The sequence below is a fragment of the Eucalyptus grandis genome, chromosome 7, assembly GCF_016545825.1.
Source record: "Eucalyptus grandis isolate ANBG69807.140 chromosome 7, ASM1654582v1, whole genome shotgun sequence".
Taxonomy (NCBI): Eukaryota; Viridiplantae; Streptophyta; class Magnoliopsida; order Myrtales; family Myrtaceae; genus Eucalyptus; species Eucalyptus grandis.
This window is the reverse complement of record NC_052618.1, coordinates 48,281,132-48,306,382: the sequence shown is the minus strand read 5'-3', so window position 1 is coordinate 48,306,382 and position 25,251 is coordinate 48,281,132. Positions and strand designations below refer to the sequence as shown.

The window sequence follows — 25,251 nt, the reverse complement described above, 5'->3', positions numbered from 1 at the left end:
CGAACTAGGATTTTATTTTATCTCCTTTTTTCTATTTTTTGGATTTATTAATGTTCTTTTTCGCCGTGGGCCGCTGCGTTTAGTCGCCTGTCCAAATTCTGGGATTTAATGCTCTACAGCTACGAGTCAAAATAAGACGCTAACTCACGTCGACATCATCCTCGTCCTCCTCGTTTCTCTTAGATTGACTGATAAAAGTTCCGTGATTTCGCGCTTCTATGCGTTGTTGATCTACGATTAGTTCGACTAATCATCATCTTTTCGGCCTCTGTCACGACCTGGCTTGATGTCGAACGTCTCTTTTTGTTAGGACAGCAGGCTGTACTCACGATTGAATCCAAGGTGGGGAAGGAAATGGCTCCATCACTGAGATACAGGATCGAGATTTTCTCTCTTTTAATTTCTGGAAATGATCAGAACTCCATGCATCGAGCTTTTCGCATTAATAAGGTAATTACTCCGAGCCGTCGAAAGTAAAATTTAAATTGAAAAAAACCCACTTGATTGAGTCCGCTCTTTTTCTTCTTCTTTTTTTTCTATTGAGTCACACCCCCAATAGGTTTCGATAGTTTTCTATCTCGAGAATATCTTTTCATAAAGAATCTCGATCGTCTTTAGCTGGCTAGAGTAATTCTTTATTTGCGCGCTGGCTCCGTATACCCTAATTGGAAAAAGAGGAACGAAAGAAAAATCAAAGTAGGTTTGCGACGAGGGCAGGGTGATTTTCCATAAATGACTGTTGTTTGGATTTATACGGAACATGAAAATGAGATAGCCTCAAATATCGTCAAGAATTTTTTATTTTATAAAAAAATAAAGGGTTAATACCTTAAAAAACTCCAAACTGTTACACTTGTGACAAATTTACCCAAAATTATTTTTTTGACCATGAAAAACCCCAAACTGGTACACCTGTGACAAATTTACCCCGACTAACTATAAAAAAACCCTAAACTGGTACATTTATGACAAATTTACCCCAAATTAACTTATTTGATCACAAAAAACCCCAAATTGGTAAATTTGTGACTAATATACCCTCCGAAAAATTAGATTAATACCACAAAAAAATCACAAAAATTATAAACTATGACAAACAGTGTAAAATCTCAAATTGATATACCCCACAATTGTCACGTGTTATTTAACTTTATAATTTAACAATAAAATTTAACTAAAACTAATAGAGGGTAAATTTGTCACAAGTGTACCAGTTTAGGATAAATTTGTCAAAGGTATACAAGTTTTGGGTTTTTGGTGGTCAAAAAAATAGTTTTGGGTAAATTTGTCACAAATATACCAGTTTGGAATTTTTCAAGGTATTAACCCAAAAAGAAAAAGGTTAAGTGTCCCCATACTTGACTATTGCAGCGTTGACACAACACATCCGACAGCATGTGGTGCGGCATCATTGGGTTGCGGTTCGTGGGTTAAAGCGGTCATCATGTGCTTAATCACATCTCCAAGCCATGCATCAAATCTTCCAATAAAGTAAAAAGACAATAAAGTCCCTCCCTCTCTCTCTCTCTCTCTCTAGATGGGACAAAAAGGAAAAGGGGGATTAAAGAAGGGAGCTGAGAGGAACGTAACGAAGGGCAGTTTAGCTTCCAGAAAAAGTAATAAGGTCGTGATTAAGAGCTGGCACTACAACTAACGGCCGCCTCCTAAATTCCACGTAAAGCTATAATCGCAATGAGTAGACCTTTATCTTTGTCATTAGTTTTGTCGGTCGGAGCTGTGCTCATCTTGCAATAACCAAGCTGGGGTCGAGGGGGTTAAAAGCACATGCGGCTTGCCACGCCAGGACGAGTTTGGAGTTTTAATCTCCCACGATCTGTGTACCCGTCAGTCTTTCATCTCATATTTAGTTGGAGAGATAAACAAAGTCTGGAAAAATTCAAGCTCCGGACCTTTGGCTTTATAATTATGTGAGAATTTGTAGAACTAAAGTAAAAATATCAGATTAAATGTGAGGTGATGTGTTAAAATACTTATATAATAAAATTATACTTCCATTTGATAGTTTAAATTTTTAGAATGATCGACTATGATTTTTGAAAATCTAACAAGTTATGATGAGCATTATGTGATCGTGTGGTCGTTTTGTTAACTAATTGAGATTTTTGGTGAAAACGGGTTTGTTTAACAAAATTTGACTTTTCAAACTCATTCTCACATTGGATTGTTTTTTTTTTTTTGCAATATTGTGAGAGAGAGAGAGGAGGGTACTCATGAAAGAAGTTATTTTCGAACGGTAACTGAATGAATTCTTACCTTAGCAATTTTACTTACATGAGTTAATATCTTCACAAAGTATATCAAATCTAGAAGAATAACCTTGTGAATTGTTCGAAGGCAAATCACAATATAATCACGAACAAACCTTATCCCACGTCAGAGGTACAAATTCTACACCCTTCTTGTGATCTCGAGCCCCCACTAATATGATCTAATTGCTATGCTCAATTCAAATGGCTGGCGCCGACAAGACATTTGATCCAACGGTTGACAACACACATAATCGAATGATCAACATTCGAACATTAGAGCACCGTAAAATTGCCGCGCTGCCGCAACCTCGTGGAAACGGCATTGTCTTTTCGGGCCTAGCTGGATCCAGGCGGGTCGGGTGTTATATCTACCAACGAATGTTCCCTCGAGACGAAAAGTGGAAGATGAAAAGATCAGCCCGCAATTAGGGGGAGGATTGCCTAGAAAAGATGGAACTCACTCGTCTGAGTGGATTCACGCTGCCTTTGCTTTTAACTATGCCTTTGGTAGCTCGAAGCTATCCGCCATTCAACGGCGCACTTTGAACGTGGAAAGTACCAAAAGGAAATCCAAAATCTGAGAAAAAATCATGACACGTACTCATTTGAAGCTCGAGCCTATCTTGCTTATTTAATTTTTCATGAATAATTTATTTTCGCCGGAACACACCAATTTCGTAAATGTTTGCTGAGAATTGCCTCGATAACATGATTTCCATTTGTGGCTACGGAAATTATTTTGGCACACATACCATGAGAAAAAGGACATTGACATGTCACAACAAGAGACGTTGAATATATTACAATTTTAGATTTTTCGATAGTGTTTTTTTGACAAAATCACTTCACGAATAACCTGAAGAGGAAAATACGCCGTGGAATCAAAAATAAAAATAAAAATTCCCCTTCTCTTCGTAATCACAAAAATTTCTCAAATTTCCAGAATTGTCTTCCCACGAGTAAAAGGAGCACAATCAGATGGCGCAACCGTCCGATTGAACCCACGACGACGACCCCGGCCGGCCTCCTCTCTTTTCACAGCTTTTCACGAACGTGTGGAGGCAACTGGAAACACGACGGCGACTAAAGGGCCAAAAACCGAAGAAGAAGATAACGTGGGATTTTATTTATTTTTAAATGCTAAATGATGAAAGTAATCTAATCGATCGAGATTTTTCATGCTTTAGAAAGGGGAAAATTCAATTTCACCCTATCTACGATATCGGGTCCACGAATCGGGTTGAGAAGAACTTACGAAAAAGCTCCGGTATGGAGAAAATGATGCGCATGAGGGGGATGTATCGTGCTCGGTTGCGTAACTGTCACGTATTTCGATTTTTCGATTCTCATTTGAAACCGTTTAGGGACTTTAGGATGTGACACGATAAGTGTGGTATGATGGACTCTCGATTTGATTACTTAGCTCCGGTGAATTTTGACTTTCGACTCAATCTCTTTTTTCATTGAGTCATTTATCTTCGACGACGCGATCGCTAACGACATTTGTTTGTGCCAGAAAAGCTTTTCAAATCCTAAGACTCCAACCGTATACTTCTTACCAAATCTAACGTCGCCTTCGAAGAATCTATGTATCCCCCACGTATCGTCTCCGAGCTAGGCACGCCCCACGATTCTAATCTTAGCTTGAAACGAGTCGATTGGATTAGTTGTGATGACTTGTCGAGTAGACTCGATGACCATTCCAGCAAGGATTGGATTCATGGATCCTTTGGGCTATTAATTAATCAAAATTTTCAGCTCAGATCAGCAAAATTGCACACGCGATTCAGGAACTTTCATCATTTCTTCATTTATGATCCTTGAACTTGTGATTTATTTAAGGGATAAATACGTTGAAATCTCGAAACTTGTTACAAAAGTGTAATTTAAGTTTTAAAACTTTTAAAATGTGCAATTAAGTCAATTTAACAAGTTTTATGACTTGATTTGTGACTTAATTACACTTTTTCAAAATTTTAGGAATTTGATTATACTCTTTGAAAATATCGTGACTTAGTTGCATTTTTATAATAAGTTGTATAACTTCTAGTACACTTATCCTTTTGTTTAATTAAATCTCTTGACTTGTATATTTTTTTTTTTTTTATTCGAATCAATCCACCGCCAACCGGCGTATAGAAGCCTGCGCACATAATTTATTCGATACACAAATTGTCGGAGCGTACCTATTCCGTCGAAAAGCTTGAGCGACAGAGCAAGCAGAGAGCCGAAATTCGATGGGGTCGTCTCGAGATTTCGTCGGTACCCTTAAAAACTCAACCCGCATCGACCATACTTCTCCGACAGTACTGGGGATCGTTTCGCGTCGAGGGCGACCCATCGAACGGGTGGTCTTCCTGTTGCTACTTCTCGCAAGGGCAGCCATACGACATGCGGACCGCAACTTGGGGATACGTCCCTAGCGCATGTGCCCATATGACAGTTTTGTCCACGGGGTGGCGGTCGCCATTGAAGAGTTTTGCGCGCATTTATAGCGACAATCGACCATCCACCACGGCCGTGACGGTGGAAAAACGGAAAAATCGATAATGGACGGACCGTTGGGACTTTAGAGATTGGAATTTGAACGAGGCGACGAGAGCCCTTGGAGTGTCATCCCATGTGCACTCGATCCAGGCCCGGGAGCTCATGGACCGACTAGTGGATGGGCCAGTTCTCGATTAGGTGGTCCCCCCGTATTAAATTTCCACCGATTTTTCTTTTCTAAATAAAAAAAGAAAAGAAAAGAATAATTCGATGTTGGGAGCTCTTCAAGCACGTGACTAATTTAAGCATCAATAATTACAAGAGCATACAAATCCCGTACCGCCTGTATTGGTTTTGGCATCTATGTTTCGATGGAGAAAGAGGAACGTAGGGTTTTATTATTATTATTATTATTATTATTTCAACGACCTTTGTGAGGGGTTGTTGTTATCATTCATTAGGTTAGCGATGGATCATGAATATGGCACGTGTTATTTGATTTGGAGGATTGCTATAGTAAATAAAGTTAGGTGATCGAGGCAAACCCCACTTTTCATAAGCCCCTTCGTTGATCGATTTCTATTCGGCAATTCTGTTTTCAGATTTTCCACAGTCGAGAATCCTGCTCGCCTCTCTCGCTCTTTCTCCACGAACAGCCATAACCTGCCGTCTTCTAGGCGCATTATGGCGCCGTCGCCTACCCTTCTCATCTGCCCTAACCCTTCCTAGTTACAAATACAAGCAAATGAAACCGCAATTTCAACTTTTCCACCTCACCAAAATATACATTTTGAATCGATGTTTTCTTGGCCTCATGGATGGATCTTTGACATTCTCATTTGAAATCCAGCTTGCCATTCAATACAAATTCATCAAACATATGTCCATCCATTTGTGGGGTTCTAGCTATAAAAAAATAACGAAAGAAATGATTGTCATGTTAACGGAATACGAAACTTTGCCATAAAGCAACTCCACTTCTTTGAGTTGACCCAATAATTATCCCCTAATCACTCTTTAGCTGGGTCTTGCCATCTTTTTGCATATTTTGATTAGTAATAAGTAAACAAGGGCGGGAAGAGGACGAGCATGCCGACGATTCATTTTGAGTTTTTTCCACCAGAATTTCACACCTATAATGGATTATTCAATTTGAGCCAATGCTACTATTAATTTCAAGCAAGTCCGTTGCTGTCGTGCCCCCATAATGCTAATTAGTGAGACCCAAGGTTATATTGCGTCCCGATACGATGCCAAACCTATTTAGTAGACGAATCAAGGTTTCTTGGGATCGAGGAGCGATCGGAGAATTCGTGCTTATGATAAGAGAGATTTCAAGCTGTTCGAGAGTAAATTGTACCTTACTAGATCAATTACCTCAGTGATCATATACTTAATCACACGAATCAAAAAGATAAAAAGATAAAAAAAAGAAAAATTGAGTCCACGAAAGAGGCTTGGGTTTGACTGGCGATGGCGAAGCGACCGTGGGCGGAGGGACAACCTCACATGCAAAAGGAGCCAACATGTTCGATTTTCCCTTTTTTTTTCCAGGATCATGTTCTGTTCGACCGATCCTTCTGCGTTTCTTCAGCACGAAAACAGCAGTCGCAAATGGACCCTCCATCACATGAAAATCACGTGGCGTGGTCGCAGGAGGACGTCTAGCCCAGTCTTCTCTGGGTACGAATCTCCCCTCATCATCATTAAAGCGCGAGAACCGAGAGCAGAGAGAGAGAGGCGGAGCAAGGGCTTCGCTGTTCAAGGACTTAGTGCATTTTTAGGATGTGAATGAGACCGGTTGTGGTGATGTTTCGGGGACGAAGTGACAGAACCTGGTTTCCCCACCTAACTGCATGTGAGCTTTAGTTAAGAACTTCGATGAATGCTCTTTGATTTTGTCTCGAAAGGGGACTGGTTTGTCTGCAATTCTTTCTCCTTTTTCCCCCCAACTTTTTGCCATCTTCTAGCAGGAGGAAATCTAAGTTCTTCACGACAGGTGAGTTATATTCAATAATCTTTACTTTGCAAGCTAAAATATGTGATGTATGATGGTGTGAGAATGGGATAAAAACCGCCCACGAGCTCTATAATTTCAGATTGGTCTCTTGAACGGAAAAAGACGAAGTGAGTTTGACTGCTCAATCCTTTGATTTTAGGCGGTTTGCAAGACTAAACGACTCGCATATCCCATTCCCAACCCATAATTTTTTGTGTGGATTTTAGGTTACCCTAGATTGATGGTTGTTTTGGATTTGACCAACGTGCCATGCATATATGATTAATATTAAGATTTGTACTTTCATGGTTTTACTTTTGAAGATGTTGCAAGAGGCCAACGTTGCTTGTCTCTTGGGAAAATGTTACTGGTTTGATTCTCTCTTTGGATATTCGAGTTGTTTAAATTGATTAATTACATTGGATCTATGTGAATCGCCCCGATCATGTGGATTAGATATGGCTTAACTATTAAGATAGCTAGTGTGACTTCAAATTTACTCTTAACGAGAAACGTGATTTAAACAAAGAAATTTCCGCATCTCAAACCAATACTTAATTCCTCACCCAACCCTTGGAAAAGTTAACCAGTTTGCCACTTTCCTCTAAAACTGGTGACTGTTTTTCTCCCGGGTCGTCTTCATCACCGTCTTATCTTCGGCAAATTGGTGGAAAATTGGCGGAAAATGACCGGGCGCTTGAACGTCTTAGTGGGTTGAATTGCCATGTACTGATGGTCCATCTGGGCCCAAGTGCAATCACCAATGCTTGCCCCCGTGTACTGGGCCAAGAATTCACAAAGCGCAGAGAGAATTCACAGAAGATGTGGTTCAGGAAGAGAGAGAGAGAGAGGAGGCGGTCCTACTGCGCCTTAAAGTGTTTTCTTTTCTCTTTTTTTCCCCTGTTTTCCACTGGGCTTCCATAAATTTTGAGTAGGCTTGACTTCGCAATCGAAAGGTGGGGGGCAGAAGTTGGCCCATAAGACTGTTAAGGACATTGATGGGGGGAAGCCCTTGTCTGGAAACATAGGGCATGTGCATGGGTCGCTTGCCCTCCTGTCCTGCACCAACGTGGGGAGGACCAGTTCACGACAGTGACCAAGAGTCCTTTCTGTCTGAGGTAGGGCCTGTGGCTGTGGCATCTTTTCTAACTTTTGTTGTGGTGGGGAAGATATGCACGTCTGATCTACGATGCCTCAGCTTGTAATACTGCAATCGAGCTCTTGAACTTGTAGGATTGGCCTCTTGTTTCGGGCATATCGAAGGCTGCGTAACATTAAAGCCGACCAAAAGGCCGATGCAAGAATCGATGACTTGTCGATTAGTTTGTTTTAGCTGGATTGTGAGTACAACATACCCTAACCCTGCTAAACAGATCCTCAACGAGTCTTTGTTCGATAGTGGCACCAATTATTTCCATATTGAACTTGCGAGGGTTACCAATCAACAAGTCACTTCAATTCGTTGGAACATGAGATGCACAAACTCAAATGGAGAATATACAACAAGTTGGAGGACTTAATTGTATGAATTTCAAGTTCAAGGTCCCCAGTGGAAAAAGTTTAAGTTGGGAATGTATTTGTTCTATTTTCCAACAAGGAGGTAACAATAAGGGCTTATTCAATAAACATTCAATTTCCGAAAATAATTTCTGCTTAGAATTAAAAAAAAAATTATTGTGCTTCTTGATGAGTTTTTAAGCATTCAAAAATATTTGGCAATTACACAAAATTTATATTCAAAAATAGAAATTTGTTTGATACGACTTTCAAAAATTTTTGCGATTTAGAATTTTGTTTAATTTTTTAATGATTTTATTATAATTTACTTCTTCTTCTTGGGCTAGTTGTTGGCGACCTCATCGACCCTCGATAGCCTCACCCAACTAAGGCAAGGTTAAGCCTTGCCTAGCCACAACAAGGCTCGTGCAAGGTCACTTGCTTTTGCTAGGCTAGTCACTGGCCATCGTTGAGGTCAGCGACCAACTAGAGAAAGAAGAATGAAAGGAAAAGAAGAAGAAGAAGAAGAAGAAAATTGCTTGATTCTTGAGTTATTCCTTGGAACTAAGAAGTAATTTTTTATTATATTTTTAATTCCGTTCCAAATCTATTTCCTAATAAAAACATAGCGATGTTATCAAATAAATTTCTATTTTATTTTTTTTTTTGTTATGGAGAACAAAAGAACAAAAATAATCATTGTTTGATCGAGCTATCAAATCGGGCCTAAGTAGGCCTAATAAAGAAAAGTAGGTAACTTGGTTGTAGCCTTAGCGCTTTTATTTGCGAATCCCTCGCAAGGGATTTGTGAGAGAGCCCATATGGTTTGAGCCGGGCCGGTGCAAACACGAGCAGTCTATCAAGCCCATTGGACTTTTGAACAGAGCCCTCTTCACATGCTCAAAGACCCCCCAGTGCCACTTGTAGCTCATCACCCTTTCCCTCTTTTTGGGAGGCTTATGGAGATAGCCTTGATCCATTAGTTCTACACTTTGTACCAAATCGCAGAGACAAAAATTGATACGACTCTCGGACCCCGAATTCCCTCTCGGGTCAAAACAATCTTGGAGGTTCGGAAGAATTCAAAGACAAAAGTCAAATCTGGTTTTTCCTCTCCCCTCTCTTTCTCTGGTCAAAGGATGGAGTCGCTGACAGAGCTCGGTTAACTTTTCGCGAGCAAAGCTTGGGATCGTACCGAACTACGTGCAGGAACAAAACCACCAGCATCCGTAAGTTGAATTCAAGAATCAACAAAGCGAAAGAGTTAGGCCAAACTGACTTCAAGGAAAGGGCCATGTCCGCGACATCCGGTGTCTACTGGTCACGGTACCGTCCTCGTCGGAGAGTCGGATACAGTCCCACCATCGTGTTGGTTCAAAACCCAGAACGATCCTGATGGCGACGAGCCCTATCCAACAGTGACGTTTGGGTCAAGGACAGGAGCAAAACCCCAAGCAGGTTGACATGGGCAGTACCTAATTCCCACTTAGCTTCGCTTTGATAGGCGCATGCCCATGACGGACGATTTAGCTTCGCTAATCACCTCCCCTATAAATACGCACTCTTCCTCTAACCCGTTTCAGGCAATCTCAGCTGTATCAAACTGAAGCATTCACTGGAAAATCCTAGAAAAGAGAGTCACTTTTACCGGGGTTTTTGCAACAGGACAACATGAAGGCAGCGCAGCTTGAAGCCGCTGAAGCTGTGGACGCGAACCCGCCGGCTCAAGGGCTGAAGAAATGGATGTCGATGGTCGACTTCGCTCTTCGTATCGTCGCGGCCATCGGGACGCTGGGTAGCGCCATAGCCATGGCGACGACTAACCAAACGCTGCCTTTCTTCACTCAGTTCTTACAGTTCAGGGCCCAGTACAACGATCTGCCGTCTTTCATGTGAGCTGATTCGATTGAAGCTTTCTGTATTCGTTCTTTTTGTTTGTTTTGCCGGGTCGAGCGAATAGATGATGTTTGATGCGTGTGTGGAGCAGGTTCTTTGTCATAGCGAACGGCATGGTCTGCGGCTATCTCGTTCTTTCGATCCCATTGTCCATCTTCCACATCAAGCGGCCCGAGTTGACAATCACAAGGATCATCTTGATCATCTTCGACACGGTAAAGAGCGAAACTCTCCATATAAATTACTAGAAAACGTACTATTATCATGCAAAGAAGTGAGACTTCTTTTACACGCATCGTCATAAAAATTTCACTAATCTGACGAAGCGCATCTTTGAACTTTTTGAAGGCGATGATGGCTCTTCTCACTGCCGGAGGATCTGCTGCTGCCGCCATCGTCTACTTAGCCCACAACGGCAACAGCAGTGCAAACTGGTTCGCCATCTGCCAACAGTTCGGCTCGTTCTGCGAGCGAATCACAGGATCTTTGATCGGCTCTTTCGCAGCAATGCTCGCCATGATATTGCTGATCATTCTCTCTGCCGTGGTCATTTCTCGACACTAATGCGTTCACTGCTGGCCAGGGCATCACAGTACTCTGTGTCTCCGGGCGTTTGGGTCTGTCGGTTAAAATTTTCTTCCTTTGAATCAGTTCGTATGTGTAAAATGCGCACAAGCATGTGCATAGTGCAACTTTACTTCTGTTAGTGTACTCTAGGATTCCATTGATTGAGCGCCTAAGGATTTCAAATGTAAAACCGAAGTGTTCTTTGTCTTGTTAATGAAAATAAATGTGACATGACCAGTTCAGTCTCCAGTCAAAACAGAACATAACCTAAATACACCTGCAGTTCATGAACAATGTACTTCGAGAAGGACGACGTGGTTAACGGAATACGTCGGTCAAAAAAACGATGTTCCAAAGTCATCGGATTAACACGAGAACATTCGGTTTCTGAGAAATTAAAAGTCAAGATCAACACTTGCAAAGGGACAGTTTAAGGAATCAGGCTCTGTATAAATATCAGCTTCATTCACACATCACGATTATGTACTTTGAGATTGTTCTGATCTTCATGCTAATGTAGAGCAGCCATGAGTTCAAAAGCAAGAAAGACTTTCCTTACTTGGAAAAGAATGTAGCCAAAAAATCACACAAGATTCAGCAAACACCTTCAACACGAAGCCGAGCCACGCCTTGGAACTGCGCCGCGAATTAGGTCATGATCGCTGAGCACGCCTCCTGCTCCCGCTCCTATGCTAACATCTCCACAAGGTCGTCGATGGATTTCAACGTCTTCTCGTAGAAAAGGTAGGACTCGTACACCTTGGGAGTGCGGACGTAGTAATCGAACTGAAAAGAAAATGGTCACGGCTCAAACACATTGTAATCGGACCTAAACACGCACGCGGCATCAATTCAATCAAACTCCCTACGTGAAATCGCACATAAATAATTACTATAGGCTACTCCAATTTCTAATTCAAGATTTTCATGTGTCTTTTGATAATTCGAAAACCAATTAGAGATGTAATTACCATGAGCTACATTTTATACTAATCACTAGCTTATCCGAACTCTATAACACGAGAGCTTGAGAGCGAGGCCCGCACGTACCTCGGCCATGTTATCCACCAGCTCGTTCGCCTTGCTCACGTAAGCCCTCCGGCGACCCTCCGGCAGCGTCGAGGCCACGTTCTTCAGGTCCTGGGATAGGTAGGCCGACTTCAGGCGGATGTAGAAGATGACGTACCTCCACGACATCGTGTCGAGCATGTGTCGGAGGTCGTGCAGCCCCTCCGCCGTCTGCCGGATCCTCGCCGCCGCGTCCTCCGGCGAGAGCCCCGGCTGGAAGAACCGCTCGATCAGGAACGACCGCGTGCCCCAGCTCTCCGCCCGCGCGGCCCCCGCCGCGGTGAGGAGCCCGAGCGCGAGGGTGGAGGCGACGGCACCGCGGCGGGAGGCGACGGGCTCTCCGCCGGAGAGGGACGAGCGGACGACGGGAAGAGAGGGCCGGAGGCAGAGGCGGAGGCGGTGGGGACGGTCGTGGGTGAGGCGGGGCTTGGTGGTGGCTTGCGAGTGGAGCGGCGGAGATGTAGATTGAGTGAAGGCGTTCATGGTATGCTGCTGCTGCTTCTTCTTTCCGGATAAAATCGTTTGAAGCCTTCCGTTTCCGCAGCTTCGAAGGTGATGAAGGAGCTCGGTCAGTGCTGACAAGCTTCCAATGAGGTTTCGCCACTTGTCATCGCTGCCGCACGTGACGTTTCTCCCACGTGCGGTCCCCAGTATGATATGAAGCTGCCACTATTTTTAAAATTTAAAATAATACCCAAATTTCAAAAGAAAAAATTATAAGAATAGCAGATGTCGATTTATTTATTAACATTCGAATCCTGTAAAAGGGTCAAGGATTTCGGATTTAAAAGAACTCAAAAGCATAAATCGCAAAATGAAAAAGTCAAAAAAAAAAAGAAGACAACCTAAATAGGCATGCTGCAATTAGTGTTGACTATGTAATTGCTATATATAAGATTTTCGAGACACATTAGTATATTTACTTTTGCCATTTTTACAATCCTAACACCTCCTTTTTTTTGTTTAGCAATCTATTACAACATGACGTCATAAAACGTCATGACGTGTTATAGTGGCTTTTATACTTTATCACAAAGAGTTTGTGCTCTTATACATTGTTTGTACTTCATCATATTAGGCTAATCTTTGAGAAGAAATTGAGATGAGATGGTTGATGAACACAATGTTTTTTTTTTTTTTTTGAGCAAGATGAACACAGTGTTTAGCAAATGGGTTTTTGTACTTCATCATATTAGGCTGATCGCATTCTCACACGCTCGGTAAAAATCGCACTTTTCATTCTCGTTTTTCCTCACTCTTTGCGACTTCTGCTCTGCTCACTCTCTTCCACGAAGTGCCTCTCTGCTTCTGAACCATTACGCCGATGCTGCCACCTCTGCTCCGCTATCGCCTCCTCGAGCTTGTCGTCACGTATTCCCCTCACTCTTTGCGACCTCCGCTTTGCTCTCTCTCTCTCTCTCTTTCTCTCTGAGCTTTTTGCTGTTGAACCGTGACTTCGAGCCTCGCCGTCGCGTATTTCCCTCACTCTTCGCGACCTTCGCTTTGCTCTCTCCTTTGGAGCTCTTTGCTCGTGAACCACAATGTCGTCGCCTCCGCTGGTTGCCTTCCCAAGCCCCGCGTTGTGTTTTTCCCTCACTCTCACGACCTCAGCTCTGCTCTCTTTGGGAAAGGTGATTTAATATATTTGTTATGTTCAACGGGCTTAAGCAATTTTTCCCAAGATGATTTGCCTGTTGTGGTTGTTGAAATCGTGCATTGCACTTATAATTCTTTGCTCTGGCAGATTTTTGGCATGGTAGAGAAGGAGATGGAATAACGGATGGAACTTTTTAACAAGTAGGTCCTCTTATCTATAATTCAATTGCTAATTTCACCCAAGCAATAATCTTTTCTTTGTCCATATGGAGCAGATTATGGATCATTGATATGGACCAGATTATTAGTACATCTAGTGTCCTTTCTTATAGTTTATTTTATATATGTAGACATGTTTTTCATCTTGGGCTTGAAGAGCATGCCTTCAGTTCCTGTATCAATACGTTGTCATTGGTACTTTCCTAAGGAAGATGAGTCAATGATGAATGTGCTTTTGTAGCTTATGGACCATCAATAAAATGCTGTTTCTAACTTGCAGTTCCGTGTCCCTCTTGCTTGGATCATATTACTCATAATTCTAGTGGTGAGATCAAGAGTAGCATGGGATACGATTTTGCCACAAGCATCCTTGTCGGTGTCAGTGGCATCGAAAATGTTTGGCAGAGGAACTTCAAAGATTTAAAACCCTAGTGGAATAAATTTTCATAAAACTTGTGATCTAAGTGCCAATTTATAGATAGGTATTTTGATTCTTCTCCCGAACATAACCAGGATATCTTTATACGTACTAGTATAACAGCCCCGAGGGCAATCATTTGCTTTTAGTATGGTTTGAAGGAAGCTTTATGGTGCATATGTAGGCTTTATTTACTGATAAACTCTTGGGGTTTGTAGTCAAAACGCGAGGAAGTATTAATGTAAGTATTTGAAGTAGGGTTTGAAGAGAGTTCTCTGATGCATGATTGATGCTCACTGATGACCTTTCTAGTTAGAATTTTGTGATCGTACAAGTTGTGAGAATCAACTAAAGACAAATGATTGCTTGGGGGCTATTATGCTAGTACTTATAAAGATCTTCCAAATATATTTAGGAGAAAAATTCAAAATATATATCTATAAATTGGCTTTTAGATCATGGGTTTTATGAAAATTCATTCCACTAGACTTTTAAATTTTTAAAAAGTTCCTCCACTGAACATTTTCAATGCCATTGACATAAAAGAAGTTTGAGTCAAAATCGTGTCCCATGCGACTCGTGATCTCACCACCAGAATCATAAGCAATATGATATGAGCAAGAGTGACATTGAATCGTATGTTAAAAATAACCTATTATTGATGGTCATAAATTACAAAAGTACAAAAGCACATTTATCCTTGATTCATCTTCCCCATTAAGGAAAATACTAGTGACAACGCATTGGCACAAGAACTGAAGACATACTCTTTAAGCTTGAGATGAAAAATGTGTGTGCATATATAAAATAAACAGCAAAAAAACACTTGAAGTGTTAAACTTGATACAAGGAAAGAGTTAAGTGTCAAAAATTACGAATATGACACTTAGGGTGTGCATGGAAACGTTTCTAAGAAACGTTTCGGAACACTTGTACGGATTTTGTTCCCGGAACAAAAAAAGAACAGAAAAGCGTTTGGTTACGTTTTTCTTTTTTTTTTTGTTTCCGAACGAAATAAGAACAAAAAAAAAACAACAATTTGTTGTTTCTTGCTCCAAAAACAAAACGAAGGAAACGTTTCTTCTCTCTCTCTTCTTCTTTCTTCTTTTCTTCTTCTTTTTTTCTTCTTTTTTCTTTCGCCGGTCACCGGCCTCGGCCATGGCCGGTGACCGGCCATCGAGGCTCGGCCTCACCCGGATCCGGCGAGGCGGCGTAGCCGCCCCTCGGCGAGGCTCGGCCTCGCCGGGGATCAGGGCGAGCCGAGCTCGCCCGGCCAAGGCGAGGCCGAGCGTCGCCCAACCATGGCGAGGCTCGGCCTCGCCGAGGGCGGCGAGCCTCGCCATGGGCTGGGCGAGGCTGCCGAAAAAAGAAAAATAAAAAGAAAGGAAAAATGAAAAATAAAATAAAAATGTTTAAAAAATTAAATGAAAAAAAAAGAATAAAATTTACCAAACGTGTTTTGTTCATTTTTATTCCCGGACCAAACGTTACCAAACGCGTTCTTTTGTTAAAAATTGTTCCCGAACGAAACATTTTTTTTTTTTTTGTTCCCTGAACAAAAAAAAGAAACAAATTACTATTCGCACCCTTAAAAACTATTTCTTTTAAAAATGTGATATCTAAGTGCCAAGTTCGGCGAAGGTGGCTGAAAATCTTAAATAGCAATTTTTAATAATATAACTCGCTTACATGGCACGCTAGAGAGTTAAGTCAGAACAAAGAACCAAAACCACGTTGTTTTGTCTTTTTTTTTTTTTGTGAATTTTAATATAAATATGAATTAAATTCAATATAAAACTAATTTTTAAAAAAATATTTTAAAAAAGAAGATGAAGATGAAGATTGCTAGTGGCATGGGTTGAGCCCTCGCCTTCTGCCTCCTCCTTCTTTTCCTTTTTTAAAAATAAAGATGAAGATGAAAATTGCTGGTGGTAAGGGCTGAGCCCTACCTCCTCCTTCTCCTCCTTTAAAAAAAAAATGAAAAAAATATTTTTATTTAATTAATATTTTTATTAATTATTTAGTCATGTTAGCAAAACGACGTCATTTTGTTACCCGTTTTGCCGAAAAATCATTACGTCAGTATTTTAGCAGGATTTTCTTGTTGTTGACGCTTAATTAATCCATTTTACTCTAATTTTGACACTTAAATGTTACTTTCCTAACTTTTAGCGCTTAAATGTCCTATTGTGCCAAATCACTTGGCACGAACTTAGCACGGTTCAGGTGTTTAAAATAAACTATAAGAAAGGACACTGGATATACCAATAATCTGGCTCCATATCAATGATCCATAAATTACACCATATAAATAAAGAAAAGATTATTGCTTTGGCGAAATTAGCAATTAGGGTTATAGATAAGAGGACCAACTCGTTAAAAAGTTCCACCCGTTATTCTATCTCGTTCTCTACCGTGCCAAAAATCTACTAGAGCAAGGACTCATAAGTGCAATGCATGATTTCAACGACCAAGCAAATCGTCTCAGGAAAAATTGCTTAGGTCCATTGAACATAACAAAGACATCAAATCACCTTCCCCGAAGAGAGTAGAGCGGAGGTCACCAAGTGAGGGAAAAACGCGATGGTCGGGTTCAAGGAGGAGATGGTAGGGCAACTAGTAGAGATGGTGGCATCATGGTTCACAAGTAGAGAGCTCTACAAGAGAGAGAGCAAAGAGAAGATCGCGAAGAGTGAGGGCTTGGGGAGGTGACAATGGAGGCAACCGGTGTCATGGTTCACGAGCAGAGAGCTTCGAAAGAGAGAGAGCAAAGCGGAGGTTGCAAAGAGTGAGGAAAAATAGCGATGGCGGGATTTCCAGAGGCCAGAGCGGTGGCATCGGTGTTGGCATTGTGGTTTACAAGTAGAGAGGTGCTTCACGGAAGAGAGAGAGAGCAGAGTGGAGGTCACAAAGAATTAGGAAAAACGAGAGTAAAAGGTGTGATTTTTACCGAGCCTGAGAGAGCCATTTTTTTCCTCTGTAACAAAATAGAGAGATTTCTAACAAGTGCAGTAAAGGGTTTTTGACAAAGAGACGTAGGAGAGCAGATTATTTTGAATATTTTCCATGGGAGGTCAGACGTCACGTGTTCATCGCTATACGGTTTTCCATATGGCCTACATAAAGTATTCCACTCACCTAATACTTTCCCATTTGAACATGAAACGATCTAGTTACTTAGCTTGTGCTTTTGCAATTTTTAATGATCCAATGCTAACATCATAAAATAGCTGAAAATTGTTGAATGACAACAACGTTTATCTCTTAGTAGATAAATATTGTAATAGTAGGAGTCATGCGATTGATAAGAGAAGAAAAGACCTAATGTTACATTATGAGCTACGGAAACATATGGACCTAAGCATGTCCTCAAAAGACTTTATTTAGGTGGCTTCTGAACCTTGGGATCATTGAGAAGTAAAGTACATAGAGGTATTGGTTAAATTTGGGCAAGAAAAAGATACAAAATCAAATGAGGGATAGATAACGTGTGAGCAAAGAACACATTCAAATAAGCCCACTAGAATGGTGGAGAGGCACTGGAGGCTCATGTAAGGAAGAAACTCTAGCAAATGAATAAAAGAAAAAAAAAAGAAATATGATAACAATAAACTAATATTTGTATTGACTTTAATTTATTCACCGAGCTAAAATAAGTTACGTTTTAGGATATGAAAAAATTAACTCATTACTATTTTTTTTGTCAGTTTTCTTTTGAATTTCACTTACTTTTAAATTTTCCTTTATTTGACAAATGCTATATTCAATTATACCCATTTAGGGTGATCGGTTTTTAGTTCGGTTTGGTTCTAATATGGAACTAGAAACAAGATCAATTCCCAGAATTAGGAACCAGGGATCGGACCGATGTCCGATTCGATCTAATGGAACCAATTAGTTGATTTTCCCACCATATGTTATGAAGAAATAAAGAGAAAAGTTAAGTCTTTTTTTATTTTTTGAATAAATTTTTTTGTCAATCAGGTTCAAGTCAATTTAAGTAGTTTATGGTTTAGACATCTCCAATAAAATGATTCTTGCACTTTAGCTCAATTATATAATGTAGTCCTGAACTTCATTTCAATATGTAATGTAGTTCCTAGATTTTAAATTTATTCAATGTGATCCCTAAAATTTTAGTTTTAATTATATTTGGTAGATAAATTTATTAAGAGAAATTTAAACTCACATATATTTAATTTTTGGGAAAATTTCAAATAAGGATCCGAAGTAAATCTATTTTCTCAAATAAAGACTTAAAGTAAACTTTGTGTCATATAAGGACCCGAAGTGGACCCATTGTTTTAAATAAGAATCCAAAGTGAATTTTGTGTCAAATAAGGACCTGAAGTGATCAAGTTAATCTCTATTGAGGACCTTAGCTTCCTGATAAACATTTTCCGACAATTAAAATAGGGGCAATTTTGTTAGAAATCTGTAATTGGAAAAAAAAAAAAAAGAAAATTTCTATATTAATTAAGTTTAGGTTATCTATTTAGATGTTTACGTTTTTTTCTTTCTTCTCCTCGCTGCTCCTCACCTTGCTCGACCAATAGAGAATTTGGGTCTCCGCAAAAAAAAAAAAAAAACATTTGGTTTTCTTCTTATTTTTGAATTCGTGCCTCAAACGATGGAGAATTTGAGTCTTCGACTTTGCGGAGGATGGGTACAAGGAATGGGGAGACCGTAGAAAACCTAGGTTTTTTTTTTCCCTATGTTTTTTTTTTGGACAAAATTGTCCAAACTCCAGTCGTCAGAAATGTCACTAGCCGACAAATATTTGGTTGACCAGTAAATTTAGGTTCTTATTTGGAATTGAGGTCCTTATTTGAGACAATTGATCCACTTTAGGTCTTTATTTGACACAAAGTTTATTTCGAATCATTATTTGAGAAAATTGGTTAACTTCAGGTCCTTATTTGAGACGATGAGTCCACTTTTTAAGTCTTTATTTGATACTAAGTTTATTTCGGGTCTTTATTTGAAAAATTGATCAACTTCTGGTTCTTATTTGGAATTTTCTCTTAATTTTTTTATCAAAAGAGTTGTAATGAAATTGAGGAAATATCTTTGGGAGGATGACAAGAAATTATTGATTGTGAAATGAATAATTTGACCTTGACTCGTCAACCGATCACAGCTTCCAGAAGGAAAGAATCAAACCAACCGTATTCCAAATCCCAGCGACGGCCGTCCTCCGCCATCATCCCAGGCTTCCCATCGGCTCTCGCCTCCCCCGACCCGCAGCCGCCGCCGCATCCGCCCTCGAAATCCTCCTCGCCGGGCTCGGACCCGCGAAAAACCTGACCGACCCGCCAACCGTTTCCGGGGGAGGGGGGGAAAAGATCGAGGGCTTTTGCCGGATTCGACGGAGATGGCGAAGCCGGGATTGCTCGACCTGGAGAAGCACTTCGCCTTCTACGGCGCGTACCACAGCAACCCGGTCAACGTGGCCATCCACATGGTGTTCGTGTGGCCCATCCTCTTCACCGCCCTGCTCCTCCTCTGCTACGCCCCGCCCCTCTTCGGCCTCCCCCCGATCGAGCTGTCCCTGTTCGGGCACGGCCTGGCGTTGTTCCTGAACGTCGGGTGCCTGCTGGCCCTCGTCTACGCCGCGTTCTACGTGTTCCTCGACCCGAGGGCCGGCTCCCTGGCCGCTCTGCTCTGCCTGATGTGTTGGGTCGCCGCCAGTTTCGTCGCGGGCAGGCTCGGGTTCTCTCTCGCTTGGAAGGTGATTTTCTTGAAAGCTCCCCCCCCCGCCGACTTTGTTATCTGCTTGCTCGTTTTGGTGGGTTCATTTCAGTGGAATAGCCTGCTTTCTTTTTTATTCAGTTTTGCTTATGAGTTTCCAATTGAGTCCTTTCTTCAGCTGTGCCCTCATCCCCGAAATGTTGGGAATGCAAGAGCTGTTAGGCTACACATAGGCAGATGGTCAGAAAAACGGCTATACATAGGTAGTGTTGTTTCATTGAGCCGTATTGGATCGTTTTTCTGGTGTTGTATACGTCATTCTTGCACTTTCGTGTTTGGTGTGCTAGCATTCGACGATGGGGGCGCGATATTGGTTGTTGCTCGGTCGGTCGTAGTGGTGAGGTTCTAAGTAGAATGTTTAGCTTGGGAGCTTTTGGCTCTCTATCCTTTGAGCTCCGGCTGTGAATTATCTTCAGAACTACAAAAGGAGACTGGCGCGGTTGCTCCCCTATTATTGGCCGGGTAGTGCTGTCTGTGAGGATTGGTGATCTTCAAATTCAGAACTGAGGATAGCATGTGGACTCACACTGTCCATATTCATCTTGAAGGCGCATCATTGTTTCATGTTCACTGAAATAGCGATCACAGTACTCTTCACGACTTCTATTTTATTATGTTGGCTCTCATTTTTCACTTATATGGTTTCTCCAGAGACTTATGTTTCTTTTTTATTATCATCAGAGTTTCAAAGATGCAGTGCAAATTTGGATCAATTAGCATTGTCATATATGTATGTGGTGCCAGCTGAGAGAATAGTTTTTACTGGCAAGTTCCATTTGCCGTGGAAAGAGTTGAGGCTGGTCAAGATTATTAGGCCTAAGTTACTATGAGGGGCCTATGCAGTGTCGAATGTCGATGCTGTTTTGCTGTTTTATTGATAACATTATTAGCTACTCATGTAGGGTTCAGGTAAAAAAATGAAACCAAAGCACACACATACATGCACAGAGTACTTTATTCTGACAAATGGAACTGATGTTTATTAGGTTTCTATATCCTCCTCTTGCAAAGATTGCGAGCAATTTCTTCTCACTACTCTTTTCTTTTCCTTTTTCTGCTTAACGGTTTGCTACATTCAACATAATGAAAGGGGTGATGGCACATGATTATCCTGTGATGGAAAAGGATGTGGCTTTCTTTCAGTGCTGTGGAAGTTTTAAGATTCGTGGGATTAATAATTTACTAGTTGTATATGTGCATGAATTTCCATGATAGTTCCTGAAAATCATATTCTTCGAGCCATCTCGTTTGTTGGGATAAGGAGGTTGCTGGCATTCATAGGATTTTGCAATCTTGGTGTTGGTTTATATCTTAAACAGATTTAGTAGCATTTGCTAATTCCAGCAAAGAACAAAAAGTTGTCATTCATTAATTTTTGTTCTCTCGTTCCCTTCATGGCACTCCATGAATGCTGTTTTCTTCTGAGAGATTAAACTTTAGAGTTATTGGGGAAACTGCAGAGTGCTCTGGTGCCATCATTTTGTCCAGGCGATGTTCCAAATAAACCCGTTTTCCCTGGGCACCAATCGACTAGTTTTCTTCTTGGTGAATGATAAAATTGAATGAGGATTACTCACTTCGACCATTTAACATCTTCTTGAACAGGTTGTTCTTGTGGCTCAGATAGTGTGTTGGACTGGGCAGTTCATTGGCCATGGTGTCTTTGAGGTAGGCGAATACTTCCCTTGAAAAAGCTTTAGGAATTGGCAACCATATCTGCAGCTGATCATGAATTAATTTGTACAGAAAAGAGCCCCAGCTCTTCTGGACAACCTCGTTCAAGCCTTCTTGATGGCTCCCTTCTTTGTGTTGCTGGAGGTGATTTCTCTAAAGCATTTGCCTAGTGTCCTTCCATGCACAATCTCTTCCATTTAAACATGTTCCTGATATTCTCCAGTTCTTTTTTTTTACAATTTTTCAGGCCCTTCAGACGTTCTTTGGATACGAGCCTTACCCTGGATTTCGTGCGACGGTGGAAGCAAAAATCGATGCGCAAGTTAGTGAATGGAAAGACAAGCAAGAGAAACTCATTACTTAAGTCTGTTCAAAGATTTCTGTGCGCCTACCAGGCGTCATTTACACCTCCAAATTCTGTGAATGTGGGCTTTGACTTGCTGAAGTCGGGCCTCTGTGCATAGTCCTTATACCTAACATTCGCACTGATGCCAAGATATATACGCGCGCGCGCACAAATGCAATGAAAAGTCTTGTTTGTTTCATTCATGTCAATTCCTTCATTTTCGCTTAGTTCAATTGAGTTGGCTTCCAAGTGCAAAAGCATGGAGGACTCCAGGCAAGTTTCAGCATGGAGTAGTTGGCATTTTCCCTGTGATGGGGTCACAGGATGTGGTGGGTGAGCCACGTCTAGGGGCCCTCTCTGGTTTGATCTACAAATTAATTGGATCAAGTCGTAGTTACTAAATAGTGATGGTTGATGAGGACTTCCATTGTAGGGTCGGTTATCGTGGTGGTCTGACCTATCTTTTGGCTCCTTTTGAGTTCGGATTATTCTCCCTCGCTTTTTCTTTGAAAACGCACAAGCTCGATTGGAACGCATGATTTTAGATGCACACCTCAGCACTTGAGAGAAAGCACTTGCTTAGATGACACGAATATGACTCATCCAGCGCTTGCTTGATTAGGACTTCCATTGTAAGGTCGGTTCGATTTATCGTCGTCATTTGACTGATCTTTTGGCTCCTTTCGAGTTCAGATTATTCTCCCTCGCTTTTTCTTTGAAAACCCACGAGCTCAATTGGAACACATGGTTCTAGATGCATACCTCAGCACCCGAGAGAGAGCGCTTGCTTAGATGACAGGAATATGACACGAATAGGACTAATCCGGTGCTTGCTTAGATGACACGAATAGGACTAATCCAGTGCTCAAAGAGAACTTCACAAAACGCTAAAAGAGTGTCGAAACGAAACCGAGCTGAACAGACAATCGTCTACGCTACTGCGTACACGTGAACTTGGCAAATACAGTGCTCTGGTTTGGTTAACGTATGTGTGAAAGGACACAAACCCGCGATCGACGAAGAAAGCCGAGATCCTAGTCCCAGTGTTTAAGCAAACGAAATGGAAGGAAACTTACTTGTAATGGAAGTTAAGAGCACTAGAGTCCCGCCAAAGGAGGACAAGTATCTTTCGCACTCGAAGAGGTTTCCCTCCGGCGCACGCTTGGGATCTCTCTCGTTTCTCGAACGGTATATTCCTCAGAATCTCGAAAAGTATCTCCTCTGTGCGGTCGAATGCAATTCAATCCGTCTTAATACGTGACGAAATCACGAGATGAAAACACGCGCACGGCACACGATTGCTGCCCGATTCCTGCCAGTTGGCAGGGCGATAGAAGAGAATTGATTCGAGACGCTAGGTCAAAAAAGATAACTTAAGCCTTAAGAGTTATATATCATGGTCCGGTCTTATCCGCAGATGACGATAATTATTGCCATAGATTAAGGAAGATGAACAGCCATTTTTGGCATCGACCGATTACATCACGACAAAAGAAAACTGACCCCCCCTGAGCTTTGCCATCATCGTCCATAATTTTCTATGGAAAGAGACTACTACTGTTTTCGTCGTCACAGCAGCCTGGGAAAGAGACTCGCAAGAAAGGACTGAAATTACGTAAAAATTTTCACAGATTCATTCTATAATTTTATATATATATATAATTATATATATATATATAAAACCCTTGCAAACAAATTACAGAATTTTTTCGGTTCTTGAGTTGCTGGTGTCCTGCCAATCCTCAATTCTTCACATAATCAAATTTCAAGTCTCCTTTCTATTTAAAAGCCATGAATTTTTTTTCTCTTTTTTTCCATTTTTTGGGGTCCCCCCCAGGAATCACTGGAGGTCAAAGATGGGGTTGATGATCATGTTCTGGTTCAAGGCACTGTTCTGAACTGCCACGTGGTGGGGAAAATGTCCCCCGTGTGGTTTCTGATCAGCAGAGTCATTTGCAGAGTTGTTGCTGCTTATGGTGTTTTGATAATCAAAGATTGCGCTGTAGGGATTGTCAGATAGGATGTGCGAGAATGGGGCCAAGTAGTCCATTTCCAGCAGATGGGTCAGGGAGAATGTCCTCGGGAATTTCAGCATTGTCGGGTCGGTTGCATCGAGATTGGCATAGGCCTTGTCGGTCGCCTGGACATTATGGTTGGATTCTTCGATCCTGGGCTCCAATGTCTTGCCGGTTGCCCTCTTCTTGTAGATCCTGCACAGCACCCAATCATCCAGCTGAAATAGATGCAGCCAAGGCTAGGCAGAGTCAGATGACATCGTTTCACATAAGCAGCCCCGGAATCAAAACTTTCAATAACTGACTTACTCTCATCGACCCGCTCCGTTTCTTGGCTTGTCCTTTCACTTCGGTCATCCGGTACTCGTGCATGATCCAGTCGGTCTTGATCCCCTTGGGCGGGCGGCCCTCGTAGAACACGAGGGCCTTCTTGACCCCGACGTACTTGGACGCGCTGTAGATCGCCTTGTCCGTGCCTGTGGCCTTCCAGTACCCGGACACGGTCGCCCGGTTGGGGCGCACCCCGTTCGGGTACTTCCGGTCCCGCGGCGTGAAGAAGTACCACTCGTTCTCCCAGAACTCCGCTTTGTCTACAAACGCAAGAAAGCAAACCCAATTTCATTAATCACCACACCACATAACACGATCAAATTAAATTACACACAAACTGCCATGGAGTTCAATCTCTTCTTTCGTGATGGGGATTCTAGAGTTAGGACCAACCAGGTAATTGCCAGGGATCGAATTTGTAGATATCCACTTCCGGGATGATGTTCACCGGGCACGGCCTAGACGTGGCCTGGTTCCTTAGGTAATGCATGATGAGTTCCTCATCAGTGGGGTGGAATCTAAACCCGGGAGGAAGGCCAGAGCCAGAAGAAACAGACAGGCCCTTCATTTCAGCGGGGAGCAACAGCTGAACACGAAGAGCTCAAAGACAAATTGAGGAGTACAACGGTCGGTGATTGGCGAGAGTAGAGTTCCCACCACACTCGATAAACTATTCTTTAGCTGAGGATGGTGATGATGACGATGATGAGAGAGAGAGAGAGAGAGAGAGAGAGGGACTCGAGAGGCCAACCTCCAGAGCAAAGGAAGGCTGGGAAGAGAAACTAGGTTTTTGAAATATTGGAATGGAGAGGCCTCTGCCTTTTATTCTTGCTGGATTTTGTCGTCTTGCGGGAGGGGGAGGGAGGGACTGCATGGATTTGATTGGCGAATGCTTTGACTTGAATTCCCCCTTGAAAATCATGTACGAAGGGGGGGTGCTTTCTATCTTATCCACAACCTGCTGAAGTAAGAGATTTTGTCATCTCCCTATCCCTTTGGTTTTTCCCTTCCACATTAATATATAGTTCGTGCTGTACTGTAAGAACCTCGCCATAGATAAAAGGGAAATATCGCAGTCCCCCAAGTTGTACACGTCTTGTTATATTCGGGCATTTAAA

General features: G+C 41.8%; 4 protein-coding genes across 5 annotated transcripts; 2 read left to right on the top strand and 2 right to left on the bottom strand.

Annotated features, from left to right (window-relative positions):
- The first annotated feature begins 9,822 nt into the window (after positions 1 to 9,822).
- Positions 9,823 to 10,958, top strand: LOC104431276 (casparian strip membrane protein 3-like). The gene is made up of 3 exons (XM_010043935.3): positions 9,823 to 10,145; positions 10,241 to 10,364; positions 10,498 to 10,958. The coding sequence occupies exons 1-3, from the start codon at positions 9,925 to 9,927 to the stop codon at positions 10,711 to 10,713; spliced, it is 561 nt and encodes a 186-aa protein (XP_010042237.2). The 5' UTR covers positions 9,823 to 9,924; the 3' UTR covers positions 10,714 to 10,958.
- Positions 10,959 to 11,145: 187 nt separating this feature from the next.
- LOC104431277 (photosynthetic NDH subunit of lumenal location 2, chloroplastic) lies at positions 11,146 to 12,328 on the bottom strand. The gene is made up of 2 exons (XM_010043937.3): positions 11,767 to 12,328; positions 11,146 to 11,502 (listed from the first exon to the last, which is right to left on the bottom strand). The coding sequence occupies exons 1-2, from the start codon at positions 12,265 to 12,267 to the stop codon at positions 11,404 to 11,406; spliced, it is 600 nt and encodes a 199-aa protein (XP_010042239.1). The 5' UTR covers positions 12,268 to 12,328; the 3' UTR covers positions 11,146 to 11,403.
- A 6,792-nt stretch (positions 12,329 to 19,120) lies between these two features.
- On the top strand, positions 19,121 to 21,991 carry LOC104453935 (2-hydroxy-palmitic acid dioxygenase mpo1). 2 transcript variants are annotated; one of them, XM_010068595.3, is made up of 4 exons: positions 19,121 to 19,748; positions 21,374 to 21,436; positions 21,515 to 21,586; positions 21,690 to 21,991. In XM_010068595.3, exons 1-4 carry the CDS (start codon positions 19,392 to 19,394, stop codon positions 21,804 to 21,806), a joined length of 609 nt encoding a protein of 202 aa, XP_010066897.1. In that variant the 5' UTR covers positions 19,121 to 19,391; the 3' UTR covers positions 21,807 to 21,991. The 2 variants fall into 2 exon arrangements, with proteins under 2 accessions (XP_010066897.1, XP_039172199.1); XM_039316265.1 differs by lacking the exons at positions 21,374 to 21,436; positions 21,515 to 21,586; positions 21,690 to 21,991 and adding an exon at positions 19,887 to 20,481.
- A 1,384-nt stretch (positions 21,992 to 23,375) lies between these two features.
- On the bottom strand, positions 23,376 to 24,939 carry LOC104453934 (NAC domain-containing protein 1). Its single transcript, XM_010068593.3, has 3 exons — positions 24,527 to 24,939; positions 24,113 to 24,393; positions 23,376 to 24,021 (listed from the first exon to the last, which is right to left on the bottom strand). The coding sequence occupies exons 1-3, from the start codon at positions 24,699 to 24,701 to the stop codon at positions 23,629 to 23,631; spliced, it is 849 nt and encodes a 282-aa protein (XP_010066895.2). The 5' UTR covers positions 24,702 to 24,939; the 3' UTR covers positions 23,376 to 23,628.
- Between the last annotated feature and the right edge of the window lie 312 nt (positions 24,940 to 25,251).